Source organism: Labeo rohita, chromosome 13, assembly GCF_022985175.1.
Source record: "Labeo rohita strain BAU-BD-2019 chromosome 13, IGBB_LRoh.1.0, whole genome shotgun sequence".
Lineage (NCBI taxonomy): Eukaryota > Metazoa > Chordata > Actinopteri > Cypriniformes > Cyprinidae > Labeo > Labeo rohita.
In genome coordinates, this window is record NC_066881.1 from 25,938,304 (window position 1) to 25,954,209 (window position 15,906).

The 15,906-nt window shown below is 34.4% G+C and overlaps 1 protein-coding gene across 1 annotated transcript; it reads left to right on the forward strand.

Moving 5' to 3' along the window:
* Positions 1-8,679: 8,679 nt before the first annotated feature.
* Positions 8,680-15,094, forward strand: tmx1 (thioredoxin-related transmembrane protein 1). The gene is made up of 8 exons (XM_051125425.1): positions 8,680-8,898; positions 9,458-9,573; positions 9,659-9,704; positions 9,954-10,082; positions 10,218-10,263; positions 12,428-12,529; positions 13,600-13,663; positions 13,808-15,094. The coding sequence occupies exons 1-8, from the start codon at positions 8,726-8,728 to the stop codon at positions 13,984-13,986; spliced, it is 855 nt and encodes a 284-aa protein (XP_050981382.1). The 5' UTR covers positions 8,680-8,725; the 3' UTR covers positions 13,987-15,094.
* The last annotated feature ends 812 nt before the right edge of the window (positions 15,095-15,906 follow it).

Sequence of the window (15,906 nt, forward strand, 5' to 3'; positions counted from 1 at the left end):
ATGGTAACCAAAAAGAGAGCAGATAGATCAAAATAATACAAAAGAGAAAATGTGTCCAAAGGCGCAATTTTTGTCGATTCTCTCCGATACAGACAACGATCCAGCAGTTGTTGTTATGGTTACCGCTCAACAAAACAATATCTGTTCAGACAAACTTTTATGGTAAGTATAAGTTTTGAAAACATAGCGACATATTTGAAAATGTGTAACGTTATATAATATATATAGCTACGTTTTTTAGACAGCCATAGAGGGTTTGCACTTATGTCACGATTTGGTCAGTTACCCGGATGCCAGGTATCGGCAATACTCGGATGTAAACAACAGCATGGACTGCACGGTTAATGTACTAATGAATACATTGTTCTGCTATTTTATGCTGTCTAAACCACGGAAAACATGTGGAAGCTGATAAATCATATAGAAAAAACTTAGTAAGCAGGAAAGAGAATGACAAATAAAAATTAATAGGTGGTAAAGATACGTATGAGCAGTATTAATTAAGATATTAGCCACATATTTCACCTACCTGACTGGAGATGATAAGAACAAACACAAATGTTGTCAAGATTTTTGCCCTGGAAATCCTGGTTCAGTTTGACCAACCACAAATGGCTTTTGTTCCTCAGTTTTTTGCACTCTTCTCCTTGATTTGTTATAACTTTTGGCAGAAAATAGTACTCCAAATGTGTTTCGCAGTCAGACTGATTAGTACAGCCCAAAACATGACAATAATTGACCATTTTCACCAGTAATCAGCAAAGTATGCGAGTTTCGTTTGGTTCAGTGGCACTGTTTACATTCAGTGCTGCCAATATGGCCGATTGATGACACTTCATGAAAACACTTTATAGACACTGAGTGAGCAGTTGTTGCTATTTTGAGTCCCAATGCAGAAGCAATTTATTTTCAGGCAAAATTGTACGGTAACTAAAGTATTGTTTAAAATTATTGTAGGCTACCCTATCCACCTTTATGTTCCTATAGAAGTGGGTTTGTAAATATGGGTCTGACTCAGTCTCATCTACGTCCAGCTATTTTTAGCTGTACAAAACAGCTTGTTCTGCTGCTTCATATTGCAGATTGGTGTTTCTTTAGTGTATTATCCTAATTATGAACACACTGGTTTGTAGTGCAAACAGTTTTAGCATTTACTGGACATTATTCTTTTCATTATTTCCTTATAGCGGCTAATGAACCGGAAGTCTCACCCATAGGCTTACTTATGCGTTAAAGAATAAGGTGGATACAAATTCTATACATTTCCAAACAAAATATAACTATACAATGTTTTCTAACAACTTTTTGGTAACCGTTATGTTTTGCTGTTGTTTTTGACGTCCAATGTAGAAAGAGTTGTTACTATGTTACTAAATCTAATTTCTTTTCAGACAAACTTTTTGTGATTACTGAAATGTTGCTTGACAACATATTTTCAGAAGTTATGCCAGAAGTTGCTTTTGCGTTTGGAGGAAACAAAATTATTATATTGGACGTTAAGTCAAAATATAGACCAGCTTTAATTATTTATCACATTATTAAATTTACACATCACAAATATATGTGATCTTGGACAACAAAACCAGTCATAAGTAGCAATAGCCAACAATATGCAAAAAAATCATTAGGATATTAAGTAAAGATCATGTTCCATAGATATGTTGTAAATTTACTACCATAAATACATCAAAACTTAATTTTTGATTAGTAATATGCTTTGCTAAGACCTTCATTTGGATGACTTTAAAGGCGATTTTCTCAATATTTTGATTTTTTCACCCTCACGATTTTCAAGTATTGTCCTATACTAACACACCATACATTAATGGAAAGCTTATTTATTCAGCTTTCAGATGATGTATAAATAACAGTTTTTACCACCCTTATGAGTGGTTTTGTGGTCCAGGGTCACATATCACACAATTTTCTTTAATAAAAATATTTAGATTGTTCACTATACAAAGTATGATTGACCACCCTCAAAGTCATTGTAAAATTATCACAGATTAACAGCCAGCTGTAAATAATGATCTTATTGAGTTTTTAATTTTGCTTATGCGTTGACCTACTCACAATCACTGACAGGAAAGTAATGCTGTGTTTTATAATAATCTGGATGATGTTTTTAGGTGTGGGTAAAATTTTACAGTGCAGCTGCTATTGATTTGACCAAATTTTCGACCTCTGTGTTGTATTGTGTCATGTGTTTTTAGACACGTGTGAGCATCTGAAACGTGAGTGCTAGTAGAGGAGTGCAGGAGTGTGTGTGTGGGTGTATTGAGGTTGTTGTAGAGTTGAGTGTGTGTGTGTGAGCGTGTTAGAAGGCCGTGATTGAGAGCCATGTGAATTTTGTCCATGTGCCACTCTCGTGAGTATCTGTGTGAGAGAGACTTGGTGGGGGGGAAATTAATTGCTTAATCATTTTTATTCTTATGACAGTAATTGGGTCACAGAGCAGGCTCTAAACTGGGGCCAGTAGTTATTGAGATTCTCAGAGTATAGACTCAGCCATATTTGCATGACAGTCTTCAAAGAGATGCTTAGATCTTGACCTTCTTAAGCATCAAATTAATCCAAGAAAATTATGAGAATTAATATGTCTATGGAAAGATATAAAATGTGTGCAAAGCCAACTCAAGTATAAGATACAATGCATCCAACATGCCTACACTGCACACATATATTATTGCTTTATTTAATCAAAAAATGGTATCGTTAATGTACTGTCATATTTTTTGTTAATATTTAGAAAGTTTTACTATTCGTTTTTTTTAAGTATACACTTCCACTCAAAAGTTTTTGAACTGTAAGATTTTTTTTTAAAGAAATCTCTTCAGCTCACTAAACCTGCATTTATTTGATTCAAAGTACAGCAAAAACAATTTTGAAATATTTGTACTATTTAAATAACTGTTTTTTATTTGAATATATTTTAAATTGTAATTTATTCCTGTGATTTTAAAGCTGTTTTTTTAGCATCATGATTTCAGTCACACGATCCTTTAGAAATTATTCTAATATTCTGATTTGCTGTTTAAAAAAACATGTATTATTATTATTATTATGTTGAAAACAGCTGAGTAGAATGTTTTCAGGTTTCTTTGATGAATAGAAAGGTCAGAAGAACAGCATCTGAAATAGAAATCTTTAGTAGCATTATATATATTAATAATAATAATTGTAGTAATAATATAAAATAATAAATGTTTTTTGAACAGCAAATCAGCATATTCAAATGATTTTTGAAGGATCATGTGACGCTGAAGACTGGAATAATGATGCTGAAAATTTAGCTTTGATCACAGGAATAAATTACATTTTAAAATACATTCGAATAGAAAGCAGTTATTTTAAATAATAAAAATATTTCAAAATTTTACTTTGCTATATTTTGGATCAAATAAATGCAGGGTTGGTGAGCAGAAAATAATTCTTTAAAATTGTTCAAAAACTTTTGACTGGTAGTGTAATTTTTGATTAATTTTTATTTATTAGTTTTAGTTATTTTAGTATTTTAAATAAAACAAAATACTGAAAATGAGAAATGTTGCCTTGGGAACTAGCTGAAAAAAAGTTTTTTTTTATGTTTTTTTTTTATATATTTTATTTTAGTTAATGTAATGAATGAAATCACTCGATTCTTCTTTCACATTTTTTTATGTTGATGCAGAATTATTTGTTGATAAAATGCTTATGTATTTAATTCTCTAAGCTTTAGAACATATGGGAGAAACTCATACTATATACTATAAAGGCCTATAGTAAAACAACAAAACACCCTTTAATGACTTCTGACCAAACTGTGCTTTTTCTCAAGCTACTGATCTCTAAATATCTGCAGGGACCGTGATTGTACTCGCAGCTGCACGGTAAACCTACAACAGCTCAGCAACTGCCTTTTCTGGCTCTCAGCTTCAGTCTGTCCATCTGGAGCTGCTCTTGCTGAAGGAGGTGATGCTGAATCTTCTGAAAGATTTTAGAGACCCAAAATCTCTAGGCAGAAGGAGATGCAGCCCCAAAAATTGGATTATAAATTGGCTTGGATTCAGTCCCTAGATTGCTCAGTCGACATTCTGCACCAAATAGGAATCAATCAGACTACACTGTGTGTGGATATAGTGTTACGTTCATTTTTTAGTTCTGTCTGTGTGCACAAGCTGTTCATCATCCACAGTTATATAAAAGCTGTAATGCAATCTAATGAAGACAACCCGCATCTATAATAGCGTTTTTATGAGTATGCCTGTCCATTAGCATATGTGTGTGGCAGTAGCTCACAGAATGGAATTTATTTTTGGTAGGTCTGAAAATGAACCCTCTCTTTCTATGATGCTGAGAGTAGGCAGTGCCTTGCATAACAGGTAAAAGCCAGTTTCAGATTGAGGATGAGAGGGAGAGGATGAAAAATAGAGGGGAAAGTAGATTTTTCTATCCACCTACTCCTATTCATGCTGTCTCCGGCGTTTTCTCTCCTCCCACGTGCATCCTGTCGTGTGTGTGTGTATGTGTGTGTGCACAAACGTCAGTGAGAACTGTCACTGCGTAACACTCCGTACATGGTGATAACCGGATGGAATGTTAGGATATTAAAAATGGACAGGCACTCTTTTAATTACATCCCAGATAGCACACGTACTTCTAAGATGACTGTTAAAGATCACTTGATCTGAAAAGCATCTGCTGTGTACAAACATCTGACAGACGTCTGAAAGATGTCAGTTTTACATACATTCTAAATCATAAACATCTTAAAGACATCTAATAGACTTCTATTTGACATCTGATAGGGAACAGATGAGCAAACACTTTAAATAAATACGTCTTCCAGATGTAAATGCAGACGTCAAATAGACGTCTCCCATATGTGTGTGTGCTATCAGGGATTAAAATGAATTCTACACATTTGAGATTTTTCCTGCCCAGCTAAATATGTTTTAAGAACGATTTGTTAGCCAGTGTTCGTGGTAATGTGAGTTTTTTCAAGTAACTACACTGTAAAAAATAAAGAACACAATTGTTGAGTCAGCTTAAAATAATTTGTTACCCTGCTGCCTTAAAATTTTAAGTTCAGTCAGCTAAAATAAGTTTAGTCAACTTTAAATGTTAAGTTGTACTAAGTAACAACTTAGATATTTGTGTTTGCTAAACTTAACAGATAGGTAAGTAACCCAGCTGCCTTAAAATCTGAAGTTGATTCAACTCAAATATCTAAGTTGTCACTTAGGATAATTTAACATTTCAAGTTGAATAAACTTTTTTTTTTTTGACTGAACTTAAGGTTACAAATTATTTTAAGTTGGCTCGACAAATTGTTTTTTACAGTGTAGTAGAGTAACACATAACTTTTTAATTTAGAAGATAATATCTTACTTTTTTCTCTACCTCCTTTAGTGGACTTTGCTAGGTACTACCAAAAGTCCAGAGTTTTGCCACCTTAGGAAACATTATGCACTGTAGCATGATGGAAGACTGGTTAGGTACGCAGGAGCTAAACCATTTAGGGCCTTATATCTAAGTAGTAATATTTTTTAACTCATACAGATCTTAACAGGTAGCCAGTGTAGAGACTGTAAAATTAAGGTAATATTATCATATTTTGTAACATGAAATATATGTGACCATATATGTGACCCTGGACCATAAAACCAGTCATAAAACTGAGCTTTTTGTCAGAGATACAAGTATTTGAATATATGGAATCTGAGGGTGCAAAAAAATCTAAATATTGAGAAAATCGCCTTTGAAGTTGTCCAAATGAAGTTCTTAATAATGAATATTACTAATCAAAATCAATGTATTTTTGGCTATTGCTACAAATATACCCCATCAACTTAAGACTGGTTTTGTGGTCCAGGGTCACATATTAGACAGCAACTTTTAAAAATATGGCTTTTAAAAATCATAACACCCATGTTTTTGACTGTAGATTAAGTAACAGTACATCTATCTTGATCCAAATTGTATACAGTCTTTTCTTTATCTCTCGCTTATCTGAATTTAGTATGAGAAAATGATTGGTCATCTGATCTTTTACATTTTTAACACACTCTGATAATTAATTGTTAGATAATTAAGAAGTTTCATCTGGTCTTTTTAAAATATATAGTTGATTATCATCAGCACAGCAATAGAAATTAATCCTTTATTCTATAATAATATTGCCAAGGGGCAACATGTAATATTGAAAATAGCAGAGGACCTAAGACAGATACTTGTGGCACTCCATACTTTACTAGCATTAACTGAGATGATTCTCTGTTTAAATAAATGAAGTTGTAACCGTCTGACAGATAGTTTAGAAGCTCACTTCCAGAACAAAAATTCACAGATAATTTACTCACCCCCTTGTCATCCTAGATGTTCATGCGTTTCTGTCCTCAGTTGATATGAAATTATGTTTTTTGAGTAAAACATTTCAGGATTTCTCTCAAAATAGTGGACTTCTATGGTGCCAAACACTTTATTAATGTTGATTAAAGAATGTTTGTTCATAACTCGGCAGAACTATTATGAGAACTTCCCTGTTAGCTGGGTGATTTTTTTACTACTTGTTTTTTTTTTTTTCAAAATGTATCATGTTGTCTATCTCAGACCCAAATTTTCTTTTTGTTTTAAATATGAAAATCCATCATTAAATAATAATTACTTCATTATATGGTGTAAAAATGATTTATATCTTTTTTTTTTATTTATTTTCTACTAAAAAAGTTTCATCTAAGCTGGTGTCTTTGGTTACCAAGGAAACAAAATGATCAGTGAAGAGCATGCTTGAGGTGAAATATGAGACATGATGTGTGAGGACACTTGACGTAACGTGTGAATGGAATATTTTTATTGCACGTCATTTCCAATGAGCTGTAAATTTGTCAAATTATGCAAGTGTGAAAATTTCAGGATGCATAAAAAAGCTAGCAATGAATCCTACCTAGAAAAAAAATTGAGTCAGCTGTTTTATTCCAAAAATGTTTCAGTATCATTTCCACCACTTTTATGTCTACCACAAAATAGTACGCAACTGAAATGTGGTGTAAATGATGTTTCAAAATAAATGATATACAAGTGAGAGTATGAAAAGTGTGTTGATGAAAAGTCATCAGGGCCAGACATCATGATTTTATTTATTTATTTTTTTAAGAAATACATCCCAAAATAAGAAGTTTAAGAGAAAAAGAGCCATTTAATATCTAACTTTGCTCAAAACAGACAATATGTCAATGCACTGGATCAATATGATCATTTTGTTTAATTTTTTCCTTATTTTTTTCTAGGATCTGAGACTTATTTCCAGGATCAAACAGGCCTGAATAGCACAGAAATTCCAGACATGAGCAGCAACATGCTTTCCCTATATACCCACGCTTACATAATCATAACCCTTTCCTCAATAAATCAGTTTAAACAATTACATTGAACTCACGAACACAACACATTTACATTTTAACATATTCACTGTGGCAGAGCAATTATCACATCACTGTTGTCATTAGCGCTCATTTAGTGTCAGCAGAGAGTGAGTAATAACAACATCCTCTGAGGGTGTGAGTGCATGTGTGTGTGTACTTGTTTTTGCTACATTGTGGGGACCAAATGTCCACACAAGGATAGTAAAACCTGAAAGTAGAAATGGCCTGCGGTCCCCACAATGTTAAAAAATTATTAAAAATAGTAAATGATGTTTATCTGAAAGTGTAACGATGCAAACATGTTTTCTGTAAGGGGTAGGTTTAGGGTTAGGGTTGGGTTAGGGGATAGACAATATCGTTTGGTCAGTATAAAATCTATAGAAGTCCCTATAGTCCCCACAATTCACAAAAACAAACGTGTGTGTGTGTGTGTGTCTATATCTGCCTGTGTTTCTAAAAACTATAAAGCATTCTCTTTTTCATTGTTTTGCACACACAAGTTAAATAGTAAAAATCTATTAGTATAATGGTTAAAAACCTTGGCTTGCAAAAAGATAATTTGCATAAGATAATGGCCTCCAGGTTGCTTCAGGAAGAGAAAATGAACCGAGTAGACAAATCAGCCAAGAGGACAAATATTTTATGAGCACTTTTCCTTTCTCTCAATTTCCAGCTACTTTCTTATTTTTATATTCCCCTAATGCATTTGTAAATTAACTCCGTTTCAATCACAAACAGTGCAGTAAAATCAGTAAAATCAGTCTATGTGGTTTTATGAATAAGAAAGAGTTCATAGCGCCACCTTGTGTTCTGACAACATGTTTTTTTGTAAAATAATTTTTAAAACTTTCTTTTCGTTTAAAAACCTTTCTTTTCGTTAGATATGACAGGCTGATATTTGTTGCAAATTTGGAATGTTAAATCAGAACTTGCTATGTTTTGAACTGAAATACATTACTCTCAAATTAAATTAATTTAAATGTAAACACATTACCTGAAATATACATAGAATATGTTTAGAATTCATTTCAGTGCATGTTAAGATAGAACAAATACATAATGGCAGAAAAAAACAAGACAATTAATTTCATAGTATGATTAATATAAATATAATGGGTCACATATGCAATCTAAAATGTATTAACCATAAGATGTCATAATATTTTATACAAGCAAAAAAAAATAAGTATCTGGAAATAGGTGGAGCTATGTTTTAAACTTTGTCGACCGTTATACGTAATGACGTTGATGAAGCGGTCCCGCCCATCAGCGGGGCGTCAGAGTCGAGGCGGAAGCGGAAGGCAAGCAGTGGGTGCTGAAACATGGCGTGCACATACACACGCAGAGTCAGGATGACAGCCGGCGTGTGTGTGTTTTCTGCGTTAATAGCGACATGTGTGATGCTGCAGTCCGCATCGGCCAAGCCTCCCAATTTAAGAGTAATCACAGATGGAAACTGGGAGGAAATCCTGACGGGAGAATGGATGATCGAGTTGTAAGTTACTAAATTGAGTTGTGCATAAAAGTCTGTTTATATATGCTTATATATGCATGGTGATTAGCGCTGCACGTGAATTTAAAACATCTAGCTTAAGATTTTTTTTAATATTATTTCTTTTTGCAGTGTTAATGAGTTAAGGATAGAGGAAGTTCAGTGGTTGACGTTAAAGTCACAGTTCACTCAAAAACGACAGTAATATCATTAGTAACTCCCCCAAATGTTGATTCAGAACCTCATGGCTTTCTTTCTTTCTTTCTTTCTTTCTTGGAACACAAAATGAGAAAGAACGACACTTTCTTTGCATTTGTATCTAAATGGTGACTGTCATTCTGCCTAGAATCTTTAACAAACATGACTGTGAGTAAGTGTCAGAGTTTTCCTTCTCCCTTTAAGGAAACAGTCGTTTCCCCTGCACATTTTCTCCAGCTAGAGCAATCGACAAGAGGATTGTAGTTAAATAGATCCGATGGAAAACAAATGAGCCTCAGTGTCTTTGTGTCTCCTCTGGCTGGGATTGTGTTATTGGATTAAAAGGTTTGCCTGTCTGCTTCAGCTTTGCTCCGTGGTGTCCAGCCTGCCAGCAGCTCCAGCCTGTGTGGAATGAGTTTGCAGAATGGGGAGAAGATATAGGAGTGAATATTGCCAAAGTGGACGTCACCGAGCAGCCAGGTATGACGCTATGTGCACATATTTTGTTCACCTGATCACCCGTTTATATGATTCTCACTCCTGTTTCTCTCTCTTTGTGCTGTAGGTTTGAGCGGGAGGTTTATAATCACAGCTCTCCCAACTATCTACCAGTGAGTTTCATTCTATTTGCACACATTTAACCCTTTCTTTAGAAATGAGTGAGCTGGTAGTAGGTGATAGATTTGATAAAATCGATAAAGTAAAGATGGTTGTGAACTATTAAAGTCTCTACTGTCAATTTTGATCAATTTAATACATCTTTGTTGAATGAAAATATTAGTTTCCTCTTGTTTTCAGTCATATACACAGTCTTTGTGTGGTGTTATAAATAGTTAAACATGACTGTATGTGTGTTGCAGCTGTAAAGATGGTGTGTTTCGGCGATATCAAGGAGCCCGATCTAAAGATGACTTCCTGAGCTTCATTGAGGAAAAGAAATGGCAGAGCATAGAGCCGGTCTCTTCCTGGTTTGGCCCCTCATCCTTCCTGTGAGTGCATGGTGTGGGTGTGGTTGTGGGTGGGTGGGTGCCGGGGCTGGTTTCAAATTGTATGATAACAGACTTACAGACTATTTTTATATTTGACTTGACACAGTTTCAGACTGATGTTTTGTTTTATTTTAGGATGAACGCAATGTCAGCCCTCTTCAAGTTATCCATGTTCATCAGGGTGAGTGTGTATGCCCATTAATATTTAACTTTAATTTAGAGTTATAACTTACATGCACAAATAATTTATACATCAAGCTAATGCTGAGGGAACCAGCAACAGATACTGAAAGATAATTTAGTCAGCCGGTCAATAATGCAAAATAAACCCCCTGACCTTAAGCAGAGGTGACTGATATCACCCTGAAGGGATTTTTTTTTGCAATAACGACTGTGTATTTTATCCTGCTTGTGGCATTTTGTTTGAAATTATTTTATTTCATGAATGTTTTGTAACCATTGAAAACCAGCAGAAGTTAAAGTTAAACCTGGGCTCTGTGGAATCAAAGGAAATGAGGAAGCAGACAAAAGAACATCATTTTTAGTAGTTTTTAAAAAGTATTTTAGGCTCAGTGCAACTGCATTTAAAATGCAGATCAAAAATGCAGTAAAAACGGTAATCTTTTGAAATAATAATACAATTTAAAATAATTGTTTTATATTTTAGTTTTCACTTGATTGTAATTTGTTTTTGATTGCAAAGCTGAATTTTTAGCAGCCAATACTCCAGTCTTTAGTGTCACTAAAACTAGAAAAATTCTAATATGCTGATTTGGTAAAATAAAACAGTACCTGCTATAGATTTAAAATTAATAATTTGTTCATTTGTTAATAACAAATGGCAAACAGAGTAGGATCTATATACAGTGAATGAACTATGAATTAGCCCTAGTCAATTTTCCAACTGATGGGACCAGATTTATTCAGTTAAAGGGGTGCTATTATGCTTTTTCACTTTTTGAATTTTAGTCAGTGTGTGTTGTGGATCTTTGGGCATATAAAAGATGTACAAAGTTACAAATCTTACAGTTCACTCCAAATGGAGATATTTTGTTTTTAAAAAATCTCTTTCCAAGAACTACAACGAACGGCTCCTTTGGACTACAACGATTGTTTTCCGCATGCAATGATGTCACAATGCGGTCCATTAGAATATCATTATATTAAATATAATTTTCCCGCCTTTGGGAATTCGAATTGTTGGGGGCGGTGTAGGGACAAGTTTGGGGATTAGCCAAACTTTAGCGATGCAGCGCGGAGAACCGCTTCAACGAGCCGCTAGCGGCAGGTATAAACATAAGCATTGACTATAGTGGCCGCTTCGGAGCAGTAACGTGCCACAGACGTGTGCAGTGTGTGGTAAGAGATTTATTCATCATACAGTGTAGTAGCTTCACTTATAACACAAGTGTTTTTTAAAATGCATAAACTTGGACTAGAATAGGCAAGGCTAATCAGTGATGATGTTTTTTTGATAATGTTAGGCTGCTTTTAGCCTTAAGCTGGAGCTGGTTTCGGGCAATCTAAGTATGTAAAGAATTAAATACATTAGCACGATAATATCATGTATTGCGATCTTGCAGGCTGAGGATGGGACTCAACACTACTGTAGCGTATTATTTACTCACCCTCCATGCATCCTAGGTGTATATGACTTCCTTCTTTCAGACGAATGCAATCGGAGTCTAATAAAGTCTAATAAAGTGCATTCATCCATAATAAAAAGTGCCTCACACACGCCTCCCGGGGGGTCTCCTGTAGCGAATCGATGCGGATTTGTAAGAAAAATATTCTTATTTAAAATGTAAGATTCGCTATTATTCTAGCTAGTTGCTTTGACAAGGGCCGTCGCAGTACTTAAACACTGTCTAAGCTGTTCGCCAGTCGCAACGCACTGGGATAGCTAACCAATCACAACACATTTCCTTTTTTTGGAAAAACCCGGAACTAATCAAGCTATTTGAGCCAGGCTGGGAGAAAGGTATTGTAATAATGTAAATTATGTGAAAAATAATGCATTTTTCGAACCACCAAGCGTGAGAGCATGTTCTAGTACACCCCCGAAACAAAATCAAGACTTTGAAAAAGAGCATAATATGACCCCTTAAACTCTTTTGAAGTGACTTTTTTACCAAATACAGTTTAGTGAAAATAAATTGTAAAAACCTGATATTATAAATTTGTAATAAATAATTTTTTTGGCATGGCATTAAACAACAAACAAACAGTGCCTCACTGCAAAGAATTGTGCTTAATAGTTAATACCTGACCTGATATCTTTATAATCTGTTTGTTTTGTTTTTTTCATGAAGTAATTTAAATGATCTTTTAACATTGTGTTTTAGCATTGCCATAATTACTTAACGGAGCAGCTGGGCGTCCCGGTTTGGGGCTCATATGGGATATTTGCTCTAGCAACACTCATCTCAGGATTGGTCCTTGGACTGGTGAGAATGCACATGTTATACACTACTATTTAAAAGTTTAAGGTTGTATTATTTTTAGTGGTTTTAAAAAGTATTTTATGCTCAGTGCAACTGCATATAGTTTGCAGGAATGCAGTAAAAACTGTATCTATTGAAATATTATTAGAATTTAAAACAACTGTTTTATGTTTTATTTTATATTGGATTGTAATTTATTTTTGATTTTATTTTTGAATTTTTAGCATCTTTACTCCAGTCTTCAGTGTCACATGATCCTTCAGAAAAATTCTAATATGCTGATTTGATGAATAAAGTTTAAAACAACAGCATTTATTTGAAACAGAAATATTTTATAACATTATAAATGTCTTTACTGTCACTTTAATGGATCATTGGTGAATTAAAAGTATTAATAACTTTTTAAAAGTATTACTGACCCCACACTTACTTACCGCTGTGCGCATAAAGTATTTGCGTTTTTGTAATAGGCGCATAATGTATTTGTGTTTTTGTAAGAAAAATATCCATATTTGTTGGAGTGGGTAATCCCAGAATGCATTGCAACAAACTCATTTATTCAAAATCTTAGACAAAATGTCTAAATACATAGCTAATGCATCAATAAAATGGTCAAGTTCACTTTCAGAATAAAAAATCCCTGATAATTTACTCAACCCTGTGTTATCCAAGATGTTCATGTTTTTTTTTTTTTTAAGTTGAAAAGAAATGAAGGTTTTTGAGGAAAACATTCCAGGATTTTTCTCCATATAGTGGACTTGAATGGGAGCCAATGGGTTGAAGGTCCAAATTGCAGTTTCAATGCAGCTTCAAAGGACTCTACAAAATTCCAGTCGAGGAATAAGGGTCTTATGGAATCCTGGAATGTTTTCCTCAAAAACCTTAATTTCGTATCAACTGAAGAAATAAAGACATCTTGGATAACATGGGGGAGTAAATAATCAGGAAATTTTAATCCTTTGAGCATATTTGAATACTGCATCATTAGCTTAGAACATGCAAACATCAAATTCTAATGGAATCATAGGTGAATCAAATGTCTCCCTGTTTTCATGTTATTTTCTCTCTCTCAGATACTGGTTTTTGTCGCAGATTTTGTTTTCCCATCAAGACGCTTTGCGCAAGATTATCACTACAGTAAGTGTGAATGTTAATATGAACCTTCCTGCTTGCCCACAGTAACACGTGACATACTAGAGATTCATTAAACTTGATGATGAAAATAAAAATAATCCGAAAATAACAAAACTATGATGAAATGACATGTAACTGTTTCTGTAGGGAAACTGCCTGCTGGGCAGGTACGTCTCATGCAGCAGCTAGAAGATGAGCAGGAAGCAGACGGAGAGGAGGAGGATGATGACGATGAGTACAGTGGAAAGACTGAAGAGTGGCGGCAAGTGGACGGAGCCGATGCGCTCAGGAGAAGAGGCGTGGGTGTGCCGGAGGAGGACACCTAGTGGACTGGAGAGAAGCTGCCTCTCGCTCACTGTGCACAAAACCACCACAGAAACCACATCGCTACGGCAACGCCCTGGCAACGCTCTGGCAACGCTCATCGAGCTTGATGATGTCACGTGTGATGTCATAGCTCCCTCTGAAAGATTGATGTGGTTGTGCTTTTTTTCTCTTTCTTGCTGCTGTTTTGTGTTTTCTCTTTTCCACCTGTCCAGTTTTAATTATTACACTCCTTGCTATGCAGTATCTCTGAAGTATGTGTGTGTGTGTGTGTGTGTGTGTGGACTCACAGTTGCAATATTCCCCATAAATATACTGAGCAAACCAAGATCAAACAGTCAGCGACCTCACTGTGAATCTGTTGAAAATGAGGCTTTTGGGAATATGAAACATTTGTGCTTTATTTTGTAAATATTTTATTATTTGAGCTTTTTGGATGCCTGTTATGTAAAGCCAGAATGTTCAAATTGCTGTTTTAAACGTTTTTCTTCCAAGTAGAGTTCTGCTTTTTTTTTTTTTTTTTTTTTTCTGCATTTGGTTTTTGTTTTTGAAGTTGTTGGAAAACTAGAAAATGCCTGAATTAACGCTTGTTTATTAATGTGTGTATGTGTGTTGATTGATTATTATTTGACACAGAATGACACTTCCATTAGTTAATGTCTCGTAGTACTTTTGCGTTCTAACATTTTGCTTGCATGAGTTTGACTCATTTTCCACACTGTTTCTTTAAATTTAGTTTGTTTAATGAAATATAGGCATATGTGATTAATTATAGCTGGTGTATTATGTTCTGTGTCAGTGGCTTTTAGGATGTTTGTGTGAATTCTTGGTCTTCCAACTTTTTGGATACAGTTTATTTGTACCCCTTTTGGTTCTAATAGTTTTCTTATTATCATTATTATAGTTTGACCCCTGACATTTGACTGATCCACTAGAATTAAAGTGCTTATGTTCTGCTTATTCTCCACAGCAGAACAATTCTAATGTGTGAATGTCTGCATTTAAAACTCTATTGCTTAAAGTGTGTGTGTATGTATGGGATTGGTTTTGGAATGTTTCTGTATTTGAGACGGTGTGAATCTGGACTGTTAATAAACAGTTCAAAGCTGTGTTGGTGAGTATTTTCACAGACCTTTGATCAAAAGGCGACTTAAATACACATGTGTTGGCCTGTACTTGAAGTCTGGGATCAGTAAAGTGTTTTAAAGTCTCATATATCTTAAGGTTGCATTTTTTTTATGAAAAATACAGCCAAAGAGTAATATTGTGAAAGAGCTTTACAGTGTAAAATAACTGTTTCCTATTGTAATATATTTTGAAATGTAATTTATTCCTGTGATGGCAAAGCTGATTTTTCAGCAGCCATTAATCCAGTCTTTAGTATCACATGATCTTTCAGAATTTATTCTAATACGCTGACTTAGTGCTAAAGAAACTTTGCTGTGCCGCTTAATAATTATTAGGGTTCATTGATGAATAGAAAGCTCAAAAGAGCATTTATTTGAAACTGAATCTTTCTTGTAACAATGTAGTCTTAATTCAGTGGATTCTTGCTAAATGAAAGTATTAATTTCTTCAAAACTCTTTTAACAGTTTAGTGTACAGTGACCCAAAGAAATATTTGACAGATGTGTGATAATAAACTAATAAATAATTTATTTTAAAGAAAGAGCGCAAGCATAATTATACAAAAATAAGTTTATTAGGTTTTAAAAAATGAAACAATAGATGTACTTCTGACAAAATTAAAATGTCTTCTTTTTAAAATATTTTATATTTGGCAGGGTTTTTTAGATAGGGCCAGAGTATGTGAGCGGAGTGGAGCGACAACAATTTCCCCTCCGCGCTCCGAGCATTTTATAACCGCTGCGCTCCGGGTTCAGTCCTCGCTCACGCCTGTTTCACACATACTCCGTCTGCAG

Bases quoted from the DNA above. Each gene is read 5' to 3' on its own strand.
- tmx1 (XM_051125425.1), top strand. From the start codon at position 8,726: ATGGCGTGCACATACACACGCAGAGTCAGGATGACAGCCGGCGTGTGT. The intron at 8,899-9,457 runs GTAAGTTACTAA...TGTCTGCTTCAG, and splicing joins GGAGAATGGATGATCGAGTT to CTTTGCTCCGTGGTGTCCAG. The intron at 9,574-9,658 runs GTATGACGCTAT...TTTGTGCTGTAG, and splicing joins GGACGTCACCGAGCAGCCAG to GTTTGAGCGGGAGGTTTATA.